General features: G+C 37.4%; 1 protein-coding gene across 5 annotated transcripts in view; it reads left to right on the forward strand.

Annotated features, from left to right (window-relative positions):
• LOC135682428 (fibroblast growth factor receptor 1-like) overlaps nucleotides 1–21,599 on the forward strand; it is a 58,851-nt gene that overhangs the window by 29,195 nt on the left and 8,057 nt on the right. For 2 of the 5 annotated variants that reach the window (XM_089113189.1, XM_089113188.1), the window contains exons 4-7: nucleotides 13,762–13,843; nucleotides 19,838–20,155; nucleotides 20,511–20,783; nucleotides 21,201–21,527. In XM_089113189.1, coding sequence (XP_088969315.1) covers nucleotides 13,774–13,843; nucleotides 19,838–20,155; nucleotides 20,511–20,783; nucleotides 21,201–21,527 — 988 coding nt within the window. In that variant the 5' untranslated portion in view covers nucleotides 13,762–13,773. Of the gene's footprint in view, nucleotides 1–383; nucleotides 4,364–9,479; nucleotides 12,119–12,168; nucleotides 13,413–13,761; nucleotides 13,844–19,837; nucleotides 20,156–20,510; nucleotides 20,784–21,200; nucleotides 21,528–21,599 lie in introns of those variants that run through there. The other 3 variants (XM_089113190.1, XM_089113187.1, XM_089113191.1) reach the window with 3 other exon arrangements.

Below are 21,599 nucleotides of genomic sequence, written 5' to 3' on the forward strand. Positions count from 1 at the left end.
GGGAGTTCGTCAATTCCGTTTCAATTCAGTCATATTTTGCAAGCAATTCTAACAATCTAACAATTTTTAATTTTCAAATAAAGATCATTACTCAGTAAAGTTATTTGAAGTCTCCTCTAATCCTTGCCTATCCCTACCTGTCAAACTCACTCACTCGCGTTGCAACAGTACTCCTCCGTAAACATCCTTGACCCTTGCTTTATGTCAGTGTAGCAGCATTTTTATCATGGTTATATTTGGATGTGTAGTGTTATTAGACTGTCCCACCCTGCTGTAGTTTACTAAAGGTGTTAAATTTTCTAAAAATAAATGTTTATATTTAAGTTTCTTCCCACAGCATTGCGATGAAAGGAGATTTCGAGATCAAACCTCAGACGAACTCGATGATATTTTCGCACTTCGACCATTTATTTTCGGCTCATTTACTTACGACTGATATACGTTTCTTGCCTAGAGCTATCCTCTGCACGAACATCCTCTGTTTGTTTGGACTTCTGCATTTCTATACAGATATTCAATTTCAAGTCAGTAGATATCCTTAATTAGCCACGAGAATCGTCTTTGGTTGTGTTGGATAAACCAAGATGAGTCATTGTGTTTCAGTTTTTAAACTTCTTTTGAATTTTGAAGGCTGCTTCAAACTACCGTCTTGCTTGCATTTTTTATAAGAGCTTTTAAATCACATTTCGCGGTTTTCCTTTTGTTATTTGGCAAAACTTTTGGATAATCCATTTCTATTTTTATCCCATTTTATTTATTATTACTAAATCTGCGCCAGGCAAGAAAAAATTTGTGCAGGAAAACGACATCCGCTGCCACATTAGCACTCAATAATAAATTGGATTATTTTTTTTCATAATTGTCAGAGAGTTTGCATCGGCATGGTGATAAACAAATGTACAGTTTTGACACCCAAGCCCTAATCTAATGCTCATTATCCCGTGTTAATGATGTTTGGTTGACCTGACCTTGTCACGAAATACCGGATCTTTTTTGTCTTTACCGAATTCGTGCCTCGTGGTGGAATGACTCGGGAAAACTCCTCCGTATTCTACAGCTTTCGAGCTATAGAGTGATTTACCTATAAACTGTAATTTACTTTGATTCAATAGCATGTAAACTCCTAATGTTTTACACTCCTTTTTTATATACTAATTTTATTGACAAAATGAGCTAAGAAGTCAGTCAAAAATTTAGAAAAAACTAAGTTCAAGCTGAGGCTAAAGAACATTTTTTTATCAGAAATCTTTTACAAGATGTAAACTTTTTTAATTACCATATTTCTTAAGGGTTCCATAAATTCAGATTTCAAAATACCTTCTTAATCCAGGATTTTCAAAATTCATCAATCGTCTACTTTTCGTTAGGAAAGTTATCGATATACTGAAGAAGGTGAATGCATACTGGGTAGATACTTAACGTCTTTTTTATCGACTTTTGTCGTTGAATTTCGTTATTTTACGGTGGATAAGAATCTCGGGTTTTTTTCTTACTTTAAATTTGAATTGCAATGCAAATGCGATAATTAGGTACGGAAGAGCTCACCACACCTATTGAGCAGCCATTTTGAACAAACCATATGGCCTCCTTTTTAGGAGAGGTGTCTAGCCTCACTCGCAAATAATAAGCGCCTTGAATTTCTCGCTTACAAGCAAAAAGCAAAGTCGAAGAAGGTGGCATATTTATGGTCGCAAGGCGGCTATCTTTGCATAGGAAGCCTGTAGCATATTGAAGCCAGGATAATAAACCATAATTAACAACTGGATAACATGATCGGAAATCTGACATAGGATAGAACCACAATTAAAAGCTATCGCAAACTCAAATGTTTTCAAGGTGTTTTGAGATATAAAGCACCTAATAAAAGATCCAGCAAACTGTTTATATTGTCAATGTTTCAGACTGTTGGTGAGACTCTTAGAGAAATAGAAAGGAAATGAGGGTTGAGTCTTGCAAAATGACCCTATTTTGGTTTTGCCTGCATCTAAAATTAGTTTAGAGAAGTTATCGGTTGTACTTGAAATAAAATGGTAGTTAAAGGGAAGTCACATCCCAAATCTGTCTTCTTTCATTGACAATACCTCAAAGCATTCCATTCAAATACCACTCAGTCTGTGATGGAAAAAATAGCGGTTTCAATGGTATTACGCCGATAACTGGATATGCGGATGTTGATAGATGGTTGAAGACAGAAAGCTTCATCCTATGTTGGGAACCTAAAAATAATGACTTTTGTAATCCCCCAGGCTTGCCATTTTTTATCTGTATGAGAAGAATCCTAGGGAAATTTTTCAGTGGATCTTTTCGCGCAATGTGGATAACACCGGTGGCCTTATTTGGATCTGCGTGGGAAGGGCATGTAGACACTTTAGGAGGGCGGGAAAATGTGTTAACAACTGTTTTTTGTTGCCAGTACTCCAGTTAAAGTTATTATTAGTGTAGATATTTCAAGACTTTGTTTGAGAGATATGCCTTTGACCAAGGGGCAAATCACTCCAAAAAGTCTCGTACACCTTTGGTGGAAATCCTATTGTTTTATCTAGAAATTCCCAAAAATCCTTTTGTTTCAGGGAAAATCTTGTATGCTATTTGCAAGAGTGAATTGCCCCTCGCCTTTGACAGTATGCCAAAGTCTAGGATTGGGAACTTTTGATAGGTAATTTTGATAGGGTATGAAAGCAGTTATGGTCTGCGAAAGAACATTTTTGTAGAGTTACCTTGAATTTGAAGGGGCTACCCTAAACAGTTTGTGTACCAGGTGTGCCTTTCCATCGCTCCATTCTTATATGCTTAGTATTGGGTCCATTAAACTGGTTACTTCATGAAAAAGCTGTTAGGGGATCTTCTCTTACTGAAGGTAAACATGTTATTTGTTTTGCTTAAAGAAGAGCAAAAGCGCTCACTAAGCAACTTATTTTTATTCGTGTTTGTGATACTAACTCTGTCATCAAAGTACTTGCTTTTACACTCTTTTTTTAGAAAAATTTTATAAGAATACGAGCCTGCAAATAAAAATCTAAATAGAAAGTACAAACATATAGAAAAAATTAGCATTAGCTTAGACCTAGGTACTATGAAGTGTACGAATGTGAGAGTTTAGTATGAAGGATAAATAATACATGACATGGCATTACATTATTACATTACATTGCATTATAACATTAAAGTACATGGTTTATAATTTGAATATATTTTCAAAGAAACACTAACTACTCTATACCCGTCCAGTTTGTGCCTGCAGTAAAATATTGTATCTAATTTTCTTTACCTTACGCCCTAATAATTTATATCCAGCTTCAGAATATTTGAAAGATAAAGAATAGAAAGCCTGAACCTAAATATCCTTGTTCTTTCCAAAGTGCGTTTAAGAATCCCTACGCAACTGGTTAGACGATAAATGAATCATGTTTATTGAAGAAGTTCGCGAGAATGTTTTATCCAAGTGGGAACCACCACGAAAATAGCAAAAAACGTGACTCTTGTCCACCCTTTCGTCTATTAGTGAAATTCTTGAACAGAGCCTAGCATTAGTGATTCAAGGCAAAAGATTTTTATGTTGATTGTTGCTTGGAAACAAAGTAACAATAATTTATTAGAGCCCTGAAATTGAAATTGTAGCTAGGTATGGTTGATCAACTTCGCTTCTCTCATTTCAACCCGAGATTTTATTATTTGTTGTCGTATAGGCAGACCTCGGGGGGAGGGGGTCCCTTGGTAGGTTTTGAGGAACGGTGTGTGCTATTTGATAGGGGTACTTTTTTCTGAAAAGTGCAAAGTATCATTTTGAAAAAAGGGCGGAATTATTAGTCCAAATTTTGAAAAAATGGCACCTCTCCGTCCAAAACTAGGCTTGGCTTACTTTCCATTATTTATTGTAAATTTGGATAAATTTGACTTGTGACTCGCGACTAGCCAACGGCATCTGACAAGAGGTAATCAAATAACAAAATTGACAGTGGTTTTTTCTTCTAAATTTTGCCTTAATTTTGCAATTATTTTCCTACAACATCCCCTCCTTCACCCAAAAGCAATCCATCCATCCAGGCGACGAAGGAGCACTTCGCATCCCCATTGGTAATCTTCTTTGATAGGTGGTGATTTTGATCACCTCAGGAAGTTTAAATTTAGCTTAGTGGCTTTAAAGACAACACGAAAGTTTCGTATCATTTGGCATTTGGTCAGAGTTTGCTCAGTGTTTGATCAAATCAGGTTAACAATTCGTTTCAATTACGGTTCCACTAAAGCGGTGATGCTAGCAAAGATTATCGTCAAAAACGTGTTTGGTTTCGCTCGAGCTTCAAACTGTTAGTTTTGGAGTGCAAACCGGATCACCGCACTTTCAAGGGAAAATCGCTGCAACCAGGTACATTGTTGTTACCATTACTTGCATTCCTTTATCTTTACGGTGTTTAAGACCAGATCCAGGATGATTACTAGCTTTTTCAAAGAGGAGATAATGTAGGCAAGTGTATAATATTCTCTAGCAGTTGTAGCGATTTTGACAGCTGTTTATTTCGTTATAATAACGTTAGCTGTTCTGTTTGTTATAAATATTTTGTATACGGACTTCAATGGCGCTGCATTCAATTTCGAATCGTGGTTTTGGATCATCTAAACTTGATCATTGTCAATAAACACTGTTTTGAATGGCGAATTTTCAGGTTTTTTGTAAGTATTACGATTATGGTCCAGGACGAGTAATCACGAGTCAGATTTGTAGAAATTTGGGATTTAGAGACCCCGTCCTTTGATAGAAATATTTAGGAACAATGAATGGCGGGTTTGAGGATCGAACGTCTCATGTTTCCAGCCAACTGATTCTAGCGGATTTCATTCAGAAAGTCCACGCTCGTACTCACAATCCCGTTGTTTACAAATTTCCATTTTATTTTGACTTGCCCTTCAATGAGATTCAACCGAGGTTTGCTCTAATGCAAACGGGATACGCGAATCTTGTGTTATACCTATAATTCGTGCTGCTACCCAAACCATGTGTAAATGTGTCTTTGTCGGAGATCAGAACATTTCTTTAGCCTTACATTCTTATATCGCTACAAATTTTACTTTGAACTTCATAATGAAAGAAGTTCTACGTCTTGTCGAACAAAGCAAATGAAAACCAACCCGTAAGGTTTAACGGACCAATAGCAAGGTGCAGTTCTTGGAAGGATTTTTTCTCTGTAGCAATCCAGAAATATCATATTTCAAGTCGCTCCTTTTAAGAAGCAAATTCACTTTCAAAGTAGATACATAGTGTGAAAGGAACACCAGTGCCATCCCTTTTTGGATGGCGATTGAAGCGGTTTAGTAATTTGAGATTCCGTCCTTGATTTTTGCAAATGAGATTCTCACCCGCTTTGACCCCAAACTGTATTTTAAATCCATCCCTTTTATCGTTAGCTTCAAAATACAAACCAAGAAGTCAACACCCCTACCCTGCAAGATAAAATGTTTATCGTATTCTGTCAAGCTTTATCAGTTCTGGGAATAAAAGGTTCATAAAACACCTTAGTGATTTCCAATTCTTCTACTGACCAACATCGGTCAAGTTTATCGAAGCATGGATTAAGGGAGTTTCTCGACAGGAAATTGCTATTCTCTGGATTTTCTGCTTCAACGAAATTTTGAATACAGGAAACCTTGAGATAATTAATAAAACAGGCTTGAGTTTAGCTCTAGAGACTGTTATCTGGCCAAAAAAAGGATTTTCCCTATTCGATCAATTCTTGACATTGCTCACAAGTTTTATAATGGTGTTAATTTATCGATCATTTGCAAGCTTGAAAGTTATTCTCTTTAAAACCATTGAAAATGTCGTCCTCCTTAATTCCAACGGCCTCCTTCAAACTGCAATGTCAACTCCACTAGTCTAGCCACCAGCCCCTTCGTCAAATTAATTTGATATGGTACTATCCTTAGTTGCTTCATGAACCACCGTGCTTTTTAGGGGCTTGCCAGTCCCAGGGAAGGACTTAGAAAATCGCTGGCAGGTTAATAAATGAAAATTAATAAGAGTAACTACTTTTCAAAGAGTAATGGGACACGCAAGTTGTGGTTTGAAGCAAATCGTGAAGCCGTGCAGCCATTTTGAAACACTTTATTTTAATGTTTCAAATGGCGTTTTAACCCATCCTATTGAACGTTTCGTCAAAGATAACCTACTAATTCACCTATCAAGCATGCTCGAACTGTAAGTGTTGGATTCAGGACCGGCCCTCGCATTTGTGCCACATCTCTCTTCCTTTCCTGCCAACATTCTTTCAATGCGAGTCATCGTTGGTCGAAATTTTAATCTTTTGACATATTTCTTTTTCAGACAATTAAATGTTCAGATATGTCAATTGTGTGGAAACAAAGAAAGTTTACATTCTTGTTTTAATTAGTGACAACGTCGAATTTAATATTTGAAATTGGCTTACGAGTGAGGAAATCAAGAAGTTTCGGCTTCTACATCATACAAACCACAGGCCCAAAGTTTTTGTTCCCTTCGCTATCGTCTATATGTTCTATGCTAGTGTGGTGTTTTTCTTTCTGCAAAATTTTCTTTTGTTTGCTCAATATAATAATTTTACCATTCAAACATGGTAAAACATAAATATGATTGCCAATCCGCATTTGGATGATAAGAAAGTTAGTTGCGAGGGGCATAGCACGCCACGAATATCCCTTACGCCCCTATGTTTTCGAGAAAAATCTTAAAAAAATCTTCAGAAATTCTATTGTTCTAAAAAGTCCGCACGCTGTTTTGAAAAAGTAATACACTCATCGCTTCATGGTGTTGTTAGCAACAAGAGCTGCTTTAAAGGCATCTATATTTCCTTACATCATCACTGTCTTCTTCCACCTGAAATACCTTCATGAAGACAACGATATCACTAAGCTCAGAAATTGCTTCCACCTTCAACATTATGAAATTTGGCCGTTCTCCCGTTGCTCAAATTTTATATTTTTGAAAAAAAGTTTCTAAGAAACGAAATTCAAGTTAAATCATCTATGGTTTAGATATACGCTTTGTCAGGAAAAAATAAAAATTCAAGTACAATGGTAAATTCCTCTCAACTTACATACCTACCCTTGTTAAGTTATGCATTGGCATTTTTCAAAAATACCCCACCGGTGGATAACCTTTCTCCGGCTCACTGCACTGGAACCATGATTGTTCCTGGGCTCTGCGATGTTATACAATGCCTGCCAAAAGTACTTGGAACACCCGGCAATTTACGCTGCATTTGATATCTTTCATTCCTTTCATGAAGAAAGAATTACTACTTCCGCCCCCTTCCCTCTAAAATAATGTTGATAATTAGAGAAATATCATAATAGAAGCGCAAAAGAAAGTGCTTCCTAAAATCCTAACCTGTTTGAAAGTAAACCAACACTTTTCTGCAGGAGAGATGGGGATGATTGATCTTGACCTTGGAAATTGACGTCAGTGTTCCAAGACTTTTGGCAAGCATTGTAGCATTGGTGTTATAATCATTGTTTTCCATGATCATGATCATGATGATCATGATGACAGCAGCTGTTGAGAGTCACAAGACAGACTATAGATCTTCCAGCGAGATCTTGCAATTGATTCTCTCCCCTCTGTAGTATTAATTTGTGTATGAACCTAAAGATCCTATTGGCAAAGTACAGATTCATATACAATAAACCTAGGGCTCCTGGGGCCTATGATCCAAGTGCTGTATTTGGACCTTTTGTTCGTAGTCTAGTCCCTGGATCAAAGTGACTTCGCCAGACCTACCGTTACTATTGGAAACAAACGCTAAACTTTATTTTTGCATCTTAATGCATTAGGCTGGCTCCTGTTAACCACTTACCCTGTTCAACTCAATGAGGGTTGGTAACGATGTAAATTCACAATTGGTAAAATGAGAAATCTGTTAGAATTTCCTGCCCTTTTTGCTATTTAGGTGCACCTTCAATCTAAATGATTGTAGGCCAAACATTATAGAGCTATACATGAGAACACGTTATCAAAGACTAGAAATTTGCTAATGAAAATCGCAAATGCACTTGAAGTTGGCGCTAAGAATTCTAAAGTGCCGCGGCTTAGTAAGGGATATTGTTTGCAACACTTTAACATTAGTAAAACCTAATAAACGCTAACAAAGTTTCTACCAATTGCATGATTTATTAATGAAATTCCTAAATTTTTCGAAACCATAGATTTCATTTGCTCGGTTTATTAATTGTTGTTTCTCGCTTAGGCTGCCGCCGCCCACATAGGATGGGTTATGACAAGGTCTCTAGCCTTTAGCAAACCTGCTATCAATTTTGTGTAAAGTCTTCATCTAAACTCACATTTGGGAACATTTGCTGTCTCCCCGCTTCATCTAGAAACCTTGTCAAGAGTACGGTCTGCTGGACATAGCCCGGGTACTACAAATTTGAACTCCTCTTGTTTTCCTAAACCAGATTATGAAGACGCTTTGAGTTACGAGGTTAAAGCAGCTGGATTTCCAAATTTTCATCCAGATTCTGAATTTTTGTCCGGCGAAGACAGCAGTCTTCTGAGACCCATCAACTGGACTATGTTTGGCCTTCTTGTGTAAATAGATCTACTGTTATAAAGTCACAGAAAGCAGTACCAAAGCTATAATGTTTAAAGAAGCTCAACTAGCGTTTCTTGCTGACAGCATGGGTACGTTGCCAAGGGCGCGGTCTTCAAATTTATCCCTAGAGTAGGTACTGTTCGCTGTGTACTCCAGGTATTAAATGTTCTTGTGGTCGTACCGATTTCCCGAGTTATTTCACAATTTCCCATTTTAGTAACCTCCCCGTTTTGATGTCTAAATTGGCTCACGTAGGTCGAATTTTCTCTTTGTCTCCTGTGTAGATCTAATACTTGAAGGGAATCCTTCCCACACTAGTCACTGTAGGCTACGTCAATCCTCTACACGACAATAATCCATCGATTAGGCAACTGTTAGTTTTTAGGTCCCGTAGCAAATCGTTAGTGAGTGAAGGATATTTCCAGCAGCCCGGTCCTATTAGCGCGCCAAGCCACCGCGGTTTTACAGGATATCTTCTCTCACAATGCTTAGGCCTATCAAATTTCTTGAGTGTCGCTACTCACCAAATTTGTGCCTGTAATCTTTTATAATTATCATTTTCATCCAACGCCACCTCAATTTTCACACGTTTCTAGTTACACAGAGAAGAAGGCCCCATTCTGTGATGATGTTCAAAAAAGCCCTTTCGTGTCTCCGCTTTATCCATTTTCTCGTCTTGCTTCAGTGTGTTTTCACTTTCTAATATCATTTATATTTCAAACGCATTGCTGCTTTTTGTCATTTTGTTTGTAACTGAGTCGCCATGCTTAGAGGCACCGAGAAGCAGGGGTGGGCTGGGGGCTTTTTGCAAAAATGCCAAATATTAAGAAATAAACTACCAATAAAGTCCATTGTTATACGGTTTTAGCCCTCCCCCCCCAAACTTTTTAAGACCCCCCCCCCCACTTTTCTCAATGCTCCGCAGCGCCATGTTCAGTTTCCAGTAGAAGCTTGAGTGAATGAAGCTAGGCCCTATGGTTATTTTTGTTGATAAATCGACAAATGTTGGATAAAATGTTTCGCTGGTTTGGTCTCCCCAAACATGCAACAATGCCCAGCAGGACGTCGAACAAGGATAGGATTTGTTGTCAAAATGTTGCTCTGGTTTGGCCTAGGCTTAATTATCTATTTATAAATCTTTAACCTTGATAAAGTTTGTAAACGTTGGTGTCCGTTCTGTTGATGACCACTTTATATCGCTACGCTTTTAGACTCATCAAAACGGAACTTTGTTTGCACATTGCATTTCTTTGAAATACAAAGTTTATAGAGAGAATAGTGTGTTTTGAATATCGTCAGTGATTCCAGGCATCTAAAACGGTAGATAAATTGCCTCGTTTCAGATGTTCAGTTTCACGTTTTGAATCTGAGGCTGCTTCGTGCCAATGATAAGCCAAATAAAATCAAAAATTCGATTATGCTATTTTTTCACCTGCACTATTACATGAACAGAAAAATAGGGAATGGTTAGATGAACATGAATACGTCTTTGGCAGCTCCATTTGTTATCCATTTCCCGTATAAAGACAGACCTTACTGCAAATAAAAGAAGACATTCTTTGGTGCTAAATGTCATAACAGTACTTAACATTTTTCCTTACTTGTAACCAGGGTTGTTTTAATAGGCTTGTGGCCAGGCCATTGCCCATTGATTTTGTTCTGTGCATCAGGGCAAGGTTGTCAAACTCAAGGCCTGCGGGCAAGCCAGCCCCTTCATACAATGTAACCGGAAAAACAAACACCGTTTATTATATTTCAACGATAGATTGTGGTCAGCCCTCTATTTTATTTACAAATACCATCTATCTGAAAAGCTCTTTTTGAGTTCTTTTCAAGCACCCCAAAACAGCTGACCCATTTTAATTCTGCTTTGCTTTGTCACTCAGTTCCAACCCTGCGTTAGGCTTAGGGATTGCCGTGTGGCCTTTGAAATGGTGTGCTGGTCCTCAGTGTTAGAGCTTTTTTGTTCGTATTTCCATTTAGAAGGGACAAATTCTGTTTTCCGGCTTAAACGCTTCGCTTTGGCTGCTGGTACCAATATAAAACTGGAGACGCTGATGAGCCAAATTTAGCACCAGACCAGGCCGAGACCAGAGCAAACTTTTTACAATTGTCGGAATCAATTCAGTGAAGGGACGGACTGGAATAAATTAATTTTGTTTTAGAATAGTTAATTGTTTTTCTTCCATTCGGGGTTTCAAACAAAAAGGCATTTTGGATTTTAGCACAAGTATGGTAAAAACATAAGCCCGTTGTTTCTCACCAAAGCAGTAACTTCGCGCTTCCCCGAGGAGTCGATTGATAACGTCATGTATTCTCAAGCTGGTGTTGACTCAGGAAATATGAAAGGAAGTCAGACCAATACACAGCTGATTTAATTGATTGCTATGATGGATATTCTCCAAAGCTTCTGATCTTTGTACAAATTAAGTTCCATAGCGGTCTCTGCATTGTGAGGCAATATTTGGAGACCGTCATTGCTGCATGGATTAGTATCATTTGAAATATGCGCATTCATGAAAGTATTGGGTACTTTCTGTTATGACTGACGCGAAGCCGTCGTCTGACACGCGCGGAATACCAGCGCTGGTGTCCGTTGCGTGCCAAGGCCTAGGGCTCGAGCCAACTTTTGATCTCAGGAATTGTGACTCTCAACTTCGAATATTTAAATCAACAACGCCAAATTTTTGCCACAGCGTAGCCCACAGACCAAAGTTTATACAAATGCTAATTTGATAAGACGCACCAACATAAAATTATTTTTGTTATTGTTTTCTTGTAAAACCAATGTTTTCTTGTAAAACCTAAACTTAAAATACAGTATCTCATATTTACCCATGGCGGTAATGGAGGTATTTTTAGTTTGTATTCTATAGCTATTAGATAAATTCAAATTTCGCTCAGAACTCAAAGCTAGAATTATACGCCTTTGGCTAATCTGAATATGTGGTCCGTGTTTCTTGGTTAATTTGAATTTGAGTATATGTTATATTTTGACATAGGTTAGTTTCTAAATATTCAATGTTTAGTAGAATTCGCAGTTTTTGTGTTTCGGCCTGAAACACCCTTAGTTATGTTTCTCACAAAACGTGTTAAGCAATGCTAGAGGCCCCGAATTTTACCTCCTTGAAAGTTTCCCCGTCGTTGGCTTACCACTTAATTTGGTTGGAAATGTCGATGCTCCTTCACAGCGATGCTCTTTCTTATTTCTTGTTTTACAAATTTACCATTCTTTTTTAATGGCCTGGTATGTTTTCAAATGATCAACTGCCTATTGAATCGCTCCTATCAATCAACAAAATTGTTTGATATGTATTTTTTGAAGACGGTTTTTGCAGCGAGAGAACCATGCCGATTTCTTTTGCCCTGGTCTAATTGTTCAATTCTCTGTGGTATAGACTTGTGGTGGTTTGACAGTCTTGGTTTGATGGCCAATCCACTGTTTTCTTTTAATTAACTCATTGTACAAGTCACGAGGCTGTCCTCCGTTTTTTAGTTTTTCTGGTATTTTCTGCGTAGAGGAGTAACTTGCGTTTGTGAAAATGGGTATTTCAGCAAAGGTAAGGAAAATGGTGTTTCTAGTATCTGAGAAAGTTCGTTATCGATACAAAAGGATGTTGAATTTTATGCATATTTGCTCTATTTTGTACATTCGGCAATCTAAAACCGGCAAAATTTCAAATTAGATATTAATTTTTTCTTCATAGATTGATAATCTCTTTTACGTCATACGTTATTTCAGTTCATTATTTGCCTGGAATTACACTAGACCCTTCTCGGGGAGAACCTTAAGGTTTTGAGGCACGGGGACGTGCCATAATTTAGAGGTACTTTTTTCTGAAAAGTGCAGAATTATCGGTATCGTTTTCTGATTCTTGAAATATTTGCAGAATTATGGATACCATTTAAAGAAACATGCAGAATTATAAGTACCATTTTGGGAAAATGTTGCAAAATTATAGAAGGGAAATTTAGTATTAACAAAAAGAATATCCAGTTAGAATATTGAGATTTTGTTCACCTTGCGGAATATGGGTATAGTTTTTATGATGTTTGCAGAGTTATTGGTCATATTTTTCGGAAATGTGCTGAATTATGGGTCCAATCTTGAATCAAGATAGCACGTCCCCGTTTGAAACTAGGCTAAGGCTCAGTTTAGAGATTCTTAGCTAAAAGCTAAAGTACCTTTAAGTTATCAAAGTCATTTTCAAATTGTTATGTGTTGCTTTAAATGCATAAGGCTAGCATCATTAGCTTGGTTGTTCAAGTATCCGAAGAAAGGCATTTTAAACAACCTGCAATGCAAATTTCTGGAGGGTAGATTGCCGAGTGATTTGGTACGTCTTGGAGCGCGAATCAGCAAACGTAATCGTAATAATTAATACTAAGTTATATTGAGTTCTAATTGGATTATACTTATTTAGTTCTCACACTCCGTTTAAAATTCATTTTATATCAATTTACCATGATTTGCTTCAACGCAAATTGTGTCTTTGCAGACAGTATAAACACAAACTTTGCATACTTTGAAAACAATGATTTGTTTTGCTTATAAATCAAGCTAGAGCGCCGTTGCCTTCCTTTTACAATTTGACTTCCGCCAGGAAGGCATTTTTCTCTCGGCTCCTAGACAGCTTTTACAATAGAGGTAACACCGAAACTGGCTGATTCTAATTATCAGAATTTCGTCACATGCAGTTCCATCACTATGCACAATTGTTAGATCGCACACCCCCCTACAGTGCGAATGACCATGCGGGTGTATATTGAGTCAACCTGAGTGGAAGGCGAGTTGTGTAGTGTGTTAAATTAATTTCTGGCTTGATTTTCTGGTGCAAGTGAACGGTCATCTAGGTATGTTATAGACGAAGTATTTTGAAACTCGAAGAATTTTATTATTATTTTTAGCCAGTTTAATGCGATCCTTTGAGTTCCATTTACATTGAGTGTAACTCATTGATAGAAGTTATCTTTTTAACAACTGCGCAGTTTGACAGCTGAAATAGTTTTGATGTCTCATTAAATCATGCCCGGCCCAAACTTTTATTTCTTCCTCAAACAGTAATTATAACCAATAACCCCTAAATGTTAACTGCGGTTGTAATTTACAGCCAATCTCCCCGTTGGTATCGCTAATGTTTCGCTGAATTGATAACCTTAAAATACAATGGTTTGTTCTTACATCTACACGTTCCGTTTGTAGAAAGCCGTGGTTATGGCGCTTGAACTTCAAATACTGGCGTTGTTTGTGGCGGCGTCGGCCGTGGCTGTGAATTCATTTCTTGGTAAGTAGCTATGTTTTGTTGTTTATGCTGAACCGATCACCTTAAAATTATTAGCATTAACAGACTGAATAAGTTTTGATGGAGTGTTAGTTTGAAACTTGAGAACACAGTACCAGTGCCTTTTTACTTTAAATACAATCTATGAGAAGTTGAACTCGTCAAAAATAGCGGAGGTTTTTTCCTTTGTTTCTTTTGGTTATGGTCACGTCATCCGCTGCCAAATTCCCTGCACTTCCGACCAACAGGCTGAAATGTGTTTTTGTCGACAACGAAGACTTCCCAAGCATAAGAATCAGATTTTGATGTGTGAGTTTTAAAAGGACTTGCAGTAGGGAAAGACTTTACTTGATAAAACCTTTTGGGAGATTCTTTCAAACCAAACCAATGGCTCCGCTCTTTACTTCACTTGTCTCTACTGATAGCGTACTTGAAAGTACCTTCTTAGCATTCATACTGAACTTTCGGACTTACCCTCGAAGAGAGGGCACTAAACAGCAAATTTTGAAGGATAAAAAGGTGGCAAATTCTGTTTTACGCATCAAATTATTCACGTGTAGAAAATGCCTGGATATGAGTTTCACAGTCAATAGTCCTAAAGCAGTAGCATTCATAGTCAATTAGAAAAGTGAGCATTGCATTAACTTTCTTGAACTGTGTTGGCTGGTACCTACAGTATTTTATTGTTCTAAATGGTGCTAGGTCAATATATTGAAGAGGAATCAATATATTATATCAAAGAGGAATCATTTGGAGATTTTCTGGTACCGAATGAGTCCAAAAAAATCTCGTGCGCCTTTTCTGAAAATCCTATTGTTTTATCAGAAAATCCTTAGAAATCCTTTTGTTTTTGGGAAAATCTCGTACGCTATTTGCATAAGTGAATTGCCCTTTGGCTTTAGTCAAATGTCAACACAAGGATTTCCAGCATTTTCGTATAAAAGAAAAGTTCTCAAACACAAGTTGAAGTGACAATGACTCAAAATGGAAACATAGCCTGCTGAGAAACTCAACATGAAAATATTCATCATACTCATTTCCTATGTTTCGTTTGTTTCACGTAACATGGAATGCTGCTTTGATGACGATTCAGTTAGTCACTGCTCTCTTGGCAGTATTCTATTGTTTTTCAATTACCGACTCCGATTCACTTCTGGAAAAATGACAAGAAACATCCAAGCTATGCAAGGGATTCATCTCCTGAATGAAATGCCAACGATGACTACATAGCTGCAAGGATCATGGGCAGATTTTGATGACGTTAACGAGAAAAACACGACTTGTGGCTTGTTCTTTACAGGGGGACAAATCACTCTCTGGGAATCTTGTATAACTTTGGTGGAAATCCTATTGTTTTATCAGAAAATCCCTAGAAATCCTTTTGTTTTCGCAGAGATCTTGTACGTTATTTGCAAGAGTGAATAGCTCCTCTGAACCCTATCAGCCATTTCAACTTACAGCCTTTTTCGAAAAAAACTTCAAATTGTTACTGAATATTAGATCTGGGTTTGGGGAACAAATTTTACCTGCAAGTTGTACTGATATGCTAGTGTTCGTGATATCGACTCTACGATTATACAAAGTTTAAAACGCTAATAAGAGGCTTGACCGTGATTAGTGAATAAGGGTAAAAATTCATCATAAACTCTACAATCCAAACACAAGCATGAATAATATGAAACATTGTATCTGGATTAAAATTATGGTTGTAAAATCTATTTAGAACAATAAAGTACAATGTAATACTACAAAGTTCTCTGTAATTTCCAATTTTTTTGCATGCAAACAGTTTTTAGCCTTTTTAGCCTAATGTTTTTTTTGAGAATACTTTTTTAATAATTCTCATAATATTGACATGATCACATATAAAAATACTTGACATAATCGCATGTAAAAAACTCTTTAACCATATATTTAAAATTCCGACCAGTACTCACATCAAGTCGAACAATTACTTATGGCCATAAGATCTTTTTTCAATTACTCTCTTTTTATAAGAACCAGTGAATTTAGGTTCAGGCTGACTGTTCTTAATTTTTTCGAAAATCTGAGGCTGGATTGTTCTTAATTCGTTCTTAAATCAATAGGGTATAAGCAGTGAGATTGCTAGCTTTTCGCTCTAGGGAGGTGTTTAGGCCTCATTTGCCAACAAAGTGAGTGAGACGACCTTCATTAGCCCCTAAGTTTGAATGAAAAAGCACCCACACATCGCTAAAAATCCTCGTTTTTGAGAAAAAACGTTGTTCAAAATTGCATTTTACAGTAGCTCAGCCTCAGCTTTTTCTTAATTTGTTAACTTAACTTTTGTCAGATTTTGAGGCTCGTGTTCTTATAAAATTGTTCTTATGAAAAAGAGTGTCATTGTTTAAAAGCAATTAGTAAAGTTTCAAACCTGTGAGAAAGCCTCGGATAAATCACATATTCTGATGAAACAAATGTGTACAGCTAATGTTTTGAAATGGTGGTCATAATGGATTTTATATAGCTTTAGTTCATTAGGAAAAATTATTTCACCAATGTGGTTTTAAGAAAGTTCATCGATAATTGCTCTCCTTGCGCCATCTGCATGACTGGTCTTTAGAAAACCCTTGTCTGGCCCCTTTTCGTTGGAAACTTCGCTTGGAGGGCTGTAATCGCATTAAATGTTAATTCTATCGTTCAAAAGCAATTCTAAGAATGTAAAGAAGGACTCCAGTGGAAGTGAAGTTTCTTTTCAAAGTTAGGAACCCTTTTTGATTCATGTGTTTATGCGGTTCTCTTGTGCGCAAATTCCTTTCGTGCAGACAATTTTGGTTTCTTAGTTAATCTGTCTATAGCGCTAACTGTCTTAACCCTCAGCCATTTTATAATGCCAATTTTAGTAAGATTACATCGGTACATGAAGAAACAGTTAAATTCTCGAATGAAGTTACTAAGTCCTAAAAATAATAGCAACAACAACAATGACATTTTAATGACGTTACACTTGCTCTGTCCTCTTTTCGCTCCAGGGTCAAGAAAGCCTCTCGGTGGGCTTGCACGGTTGTGGTTTGTACGGTAGGGAAGTGCCAGTTAGAAAGAAAACTTGCCTTGTGCCCGTTCGGTTCAGTTCGGCTCAGTACCTTGCAGTTCGGTTCAGTCCAGTTCAGTTCAGTTCAGTTCAGTAAGTTAAGTTAAGTTAAGTTAATGTTTGTTTTAAATTTCGAAACATTCATACATATAACAAACCTAAACATATAACAAATACGACAAGAGTATCACAATGAACATTAATTTAATCATTGAACTTAAGAAATAACGTGAAGCAGGATCTATAAAGAAAAGTCCAAATAAATAATTAAAAACTAATCGAAGAGAAAGCCCCCCTCCTATTCTGAAGTAATGTTCAATGTATTTTGGTGGATCGACATATCAATGTATTGCTCTACGTCCGAGGTAAAAGTCGATGCACCTAATCATAACACATCAGCCCATACCGAAGAATTCCCCCATGCATCGTCCCCTTCATGCACGAAGTCAAACATTTAAACCACCTGGTCATTAACGCCTTTTAAAAGTGAAATTAGAATAACCATAGAAATGTTTCTTCTGTATGTTTATTATGTCATTCCGAGCTCTTCTTGCGAATGCTTTACCCCAAATTCAGGTTTATCCCCGACTTTTTTTGCTTTTTCACATTAGGATCATGGGTTTAAAAGAAGGAGAACCTTACTTTGTCAATAGTTTTCGAGAGTCTAGGCATAGCAATTTACACCGCAAATGCAAGTTTCTTTCAAGTATACTCCACAGCTATGTCATTGCAAAGATTCCTTTTTAGCCTCAAGCTTCTCCTTGACGTTTCTCGATTTGAAAATACCCTTTCGGCCATATTGTCCTTTTAAGTCAAGCAACTTTTATGTATCTGCACGTGACTTGTACCGATCTGAGATAGCAAATGGAACTTATGTTAGTGCTCGAGGCAGTGGATTACCTCAGCAATTAAAAAAGGCTCTAGCAGCTTTTTTGGCTTTAATTTACATCATCTTCGATCCTCTATGGTCAGGCATATTCTTTCTATTATTGGCAATGCATGACAATGCAGACTTTGTGAACGGAGTCTTGTCGGCTTCAAAAGCTTTACATTGGTGAATGAATATCCGATCCGAAAGAAAACAGTTACATCAAAAGCCCACACTCTAGTCATAGCTGCATCATCTTCCGATGTCTTACAATCCCATAATGCAAAGCTTGATTTAATCTTCTTTTGGATAGGCCAATCTAGAACATGGCCGACGAATCTAATTTTCTATCACATGTTCAATGCAAATTGTCTGTCAACTTCACGTCAATTGTAAAATTATTAATAGAACATGGAGCCGTTTTTGCGTGCAATAATTATCCATAAATAGAAAGATATGCCCACTGCTGATTGAAGTTACAACTTCAGTTCAAGGATCAAGTTACCCATTTAAACAATGGTCTATTGAAACCAATCTCAAGTGCTCCCACGTGAGTAACCTGAAATAGGCGGCTTGGGTAGTAGCGGCGTATCAGAATCTGTCTTTCAAAGCATCATTGATTAAAGAATTGCTGAAGGATTTGAAAGGTTTATTATCTTTTGCTTCAGTAAAATACGAAGCAAGTAAGTAATCTTCAAAAAAAGTGGTAGACCACAAATGGAAGGATGGATATTTTAAGAGTGACCGGCATACCTCTGGCCGTCAGTTGTCATTGTGCTGGTTGAAAATTCCTATTCTTGAGAAATAAAACCGTGTTATTACCAGAGTTCAGGTCCATCGCTAGCTATTACGCTCAAGAGGCGGGGGGAGGGGGTGTTATAGTTATAACAATGAAATTTTTTTCAAGGGAGGTGTCATCCCCCTCACCCTCACCCCCCTCCTCCTCCTTCTCCCCTTCGACGACCCTGCCAGTGTTGCCTGCCAGAATAAGGCTTGGGATCAGGATGTTGAGATCAGCCATTTAGCCAAAAGCTAGGAAATTCTATAGGTAGGAAGAAGACTTCAATGTGGCATAGCCATCAAAATTGAGATATAGGTGTGACAAAAGGGTGAAATAGGCTTCGTCCTAATCATTTGGCCTGGATAAAACGTCGAGTCTGTGCGGAACCTATCACATGTATTAAGTACATGAGAGTAACGACATTTGATTTGATAAAGCACATGAGAGATTTGTGGTACGGCGAAAATCCAATGGCTTGACCTATCTAATCGAGTAGCACGACTGTGGCACGACTTGAAGTCAAACGTCGTATAAGCAAGGTCCCTAACGAAACCCGGGTGGGATTGCATCCTTAGAAACTGTTTGCGTCCTAGTTGGTTACAAGTTGGAGACGAAATACAGTCTTTTATCCGAATAATTGATCCAAATTCAATCACACCAGCCACAATTTTTTGGTAACCCTCTCTATGAAAGAATGCATTCCTTTATAGTTTTGAGGCTACTAGATTGACTACAAGCAAGCAAGATTGCATCGGTTGTCTTCTTCTTAACAAAGCTATCGCAAGACATCCAAACAATCTCCTCCCTTTTTCATTTTTATTTTTTTTTAAATTACTGCATCCCTGTGCTTTTTCTATGTAAGGGACTAAACTAAAAACCGTGCCAAATTTCTAATGCTACATGTATCATTTCAAAATGTAATTTGTTCAACCAAATTATCCCAGGATTCTATTTAGAGTTGGGCCAGCACCAGGCTACAAAGGGGTAGTCAAGTTTATATGTTAGCTTAGTAAGTAGGTTTTTGTTAGAGAATTTTTTATGGAATTGAATGTTTCAGACAATAGACAGAAAACGTATAGTTCAGTTTAGTTATTTGAATTGGTCGTATATTTACATTTAAAAATATTCGATGATTGCTCTTATTGAAACTGCTTAAAGAGCTGACATTTAATTTTAAAATTTTTATTTGTATTGTATTTTTTTAGCTGTATTTGTATTTATGAATTTATATACTTTCTTATTCAACTGATTTGGTATATGCCTTGATCTTCATTTTCTTAATTTTGATAATTATTCTAGAAAAAACTATATACACCAATGTTGGAGAGACATTCACTGTGCCGTGCCAAAACAAAACTCCTGGCAGCTTCTTTGGTATAGTTTGGAAATCGACTGCGAAGAAATACAATGCGGAGCTGTACACATACCTAACTGTAAAAGGATACAACATAGATGAGACAATCGTTGAGCGTTCGCGACTCGTCAAAGACACATACCTCCAAATTGATAAGGCCAAGTTGAGCGATTCAGGCGTTTATGAATGTAATTTATTGTACGAGCCACCATCTAGAAGAATTCATGCCATGATGGCTTCAAAGGTTACAGTGGTTGTTTTTGGTATGTTGAATCTTTCTTCCTTCCATTTCCTATGTTCTAATTTTAAACCTACTAAAGACCTTTAAGTATGTTCTCCAAGAAAGGGATGGGTGGGTTTCATAAATATATGACTGATAAATGTTGTAATATCGATTTCGCACCGTCTTCTCTTTCAGTGATCTTTAAGATAATATTCTTCGTTGTACTTATACCAAAGTTCTGTCTTTCATTTTGACTTGTTGTGCTATGTGATGGTTCTTTTCTTGAGGCATTGTTAAATCTAGGGTGGCAAACGAACCTGTCAATTTTCTGGCTGCCAGCCACGGCAAAAGTCTATAGCTAATTTGAGTGTTGAAATGTATACATTGATCCACAGCAAAGCCAAATATCACCTCTATAACGCCTGCAATACAGTACAAAAGTGTAAATGACAAGGCGGTCATTAAGTGCAGCGTGGAAGGGCACCCATACGCGAATGTCACTTGGGAGCACGATGGAGGAAATGATATTTCCAGAAAGGTAACCACAAAGAACAACACATCGATACTGAAGCTAAGGTGGCTCGAAGTGTCAGACACTGGTTACTATAATTGCATTGCCAACAACAGAGCTGGTCGTGTGCAGAAAAAAGCATTTATCAAAGTTCACTGTAAGTTAATTTCGACGTCAAAAAAGTTTCTTATAGATAATAGCCCAAATCAAGTGCACAGAAAATTCCTGCAAAATGATGGATATATAGTAGCAATTTGCTTTTCTTCTTCCCCTTTAATTGCAAATCATGCAAATACTATACCACCTTTTCGCGGGGGCAGTTGAAACAATCTCATTGCTTTCAAATCTTGAAAGATATTTGCCATGCCCTACAAACATACTTACAGTGTATCTTGTTATTCAGTTGTTTTCCATACAAGTTCCAACAGCCTCAGCATATTTTGTAGGCATTTGATTAAACTGTTAAATTAGTAACTGCTGATATCTTTGGTATCTTTTGACGGCTAACAGTCATGTCGTAATAGTTCTTAGGTGTTGCCCATATGATTTAACCCATCTATTTTCATTGCTTTAGATCCCCCAAAAATAACAGCACTGCCTCCATTCACAAACATCAATGTAGATGCAAACGGAAGAATCCAATGCAAGGCCGTTGGCTCACCGATACCAAGAGTATACTGGCATATTGAAACAGGTAGTAAGAAGATCGAATTAGTCAGTGGGCAGTCGCATGGAACAAAGTATTCGGTGTCAAAGACGGAGAAGGATTTGATTGAAGAAGCTGCATCAAATTATCTTGTCATAAATTCAGTGGATGTGAATGACTGGAAGAGTAATTTCACCTGCATGGTTGCCAATAGCCAAGGATCGGACGTCGAAACAGTGAAAATTCAAGGTTTTGGTAAGCGTTTTTTCAATGCTTTTCTTTCAGTCTTATAGCTATGGAGCCGACGTCTAGCTATGGAGCCTACTG

This window comes from Rhopilema esculentum, chromosome 16 (assembly GCF_057945365.1).
Source record: "Rhopilema esculentum isolate cy_ngs chromosome 16, ASM5794536v1, whole genome shotgun sequence".
In the NCBI taxonomy this organism is placed as follows: Eukaryota; Metazoa; Cnidaria; class Scyphozoa; order Rhizostomeae; family Rhizostomatidae; genus Rhopilema; species Rhopilema esculentum.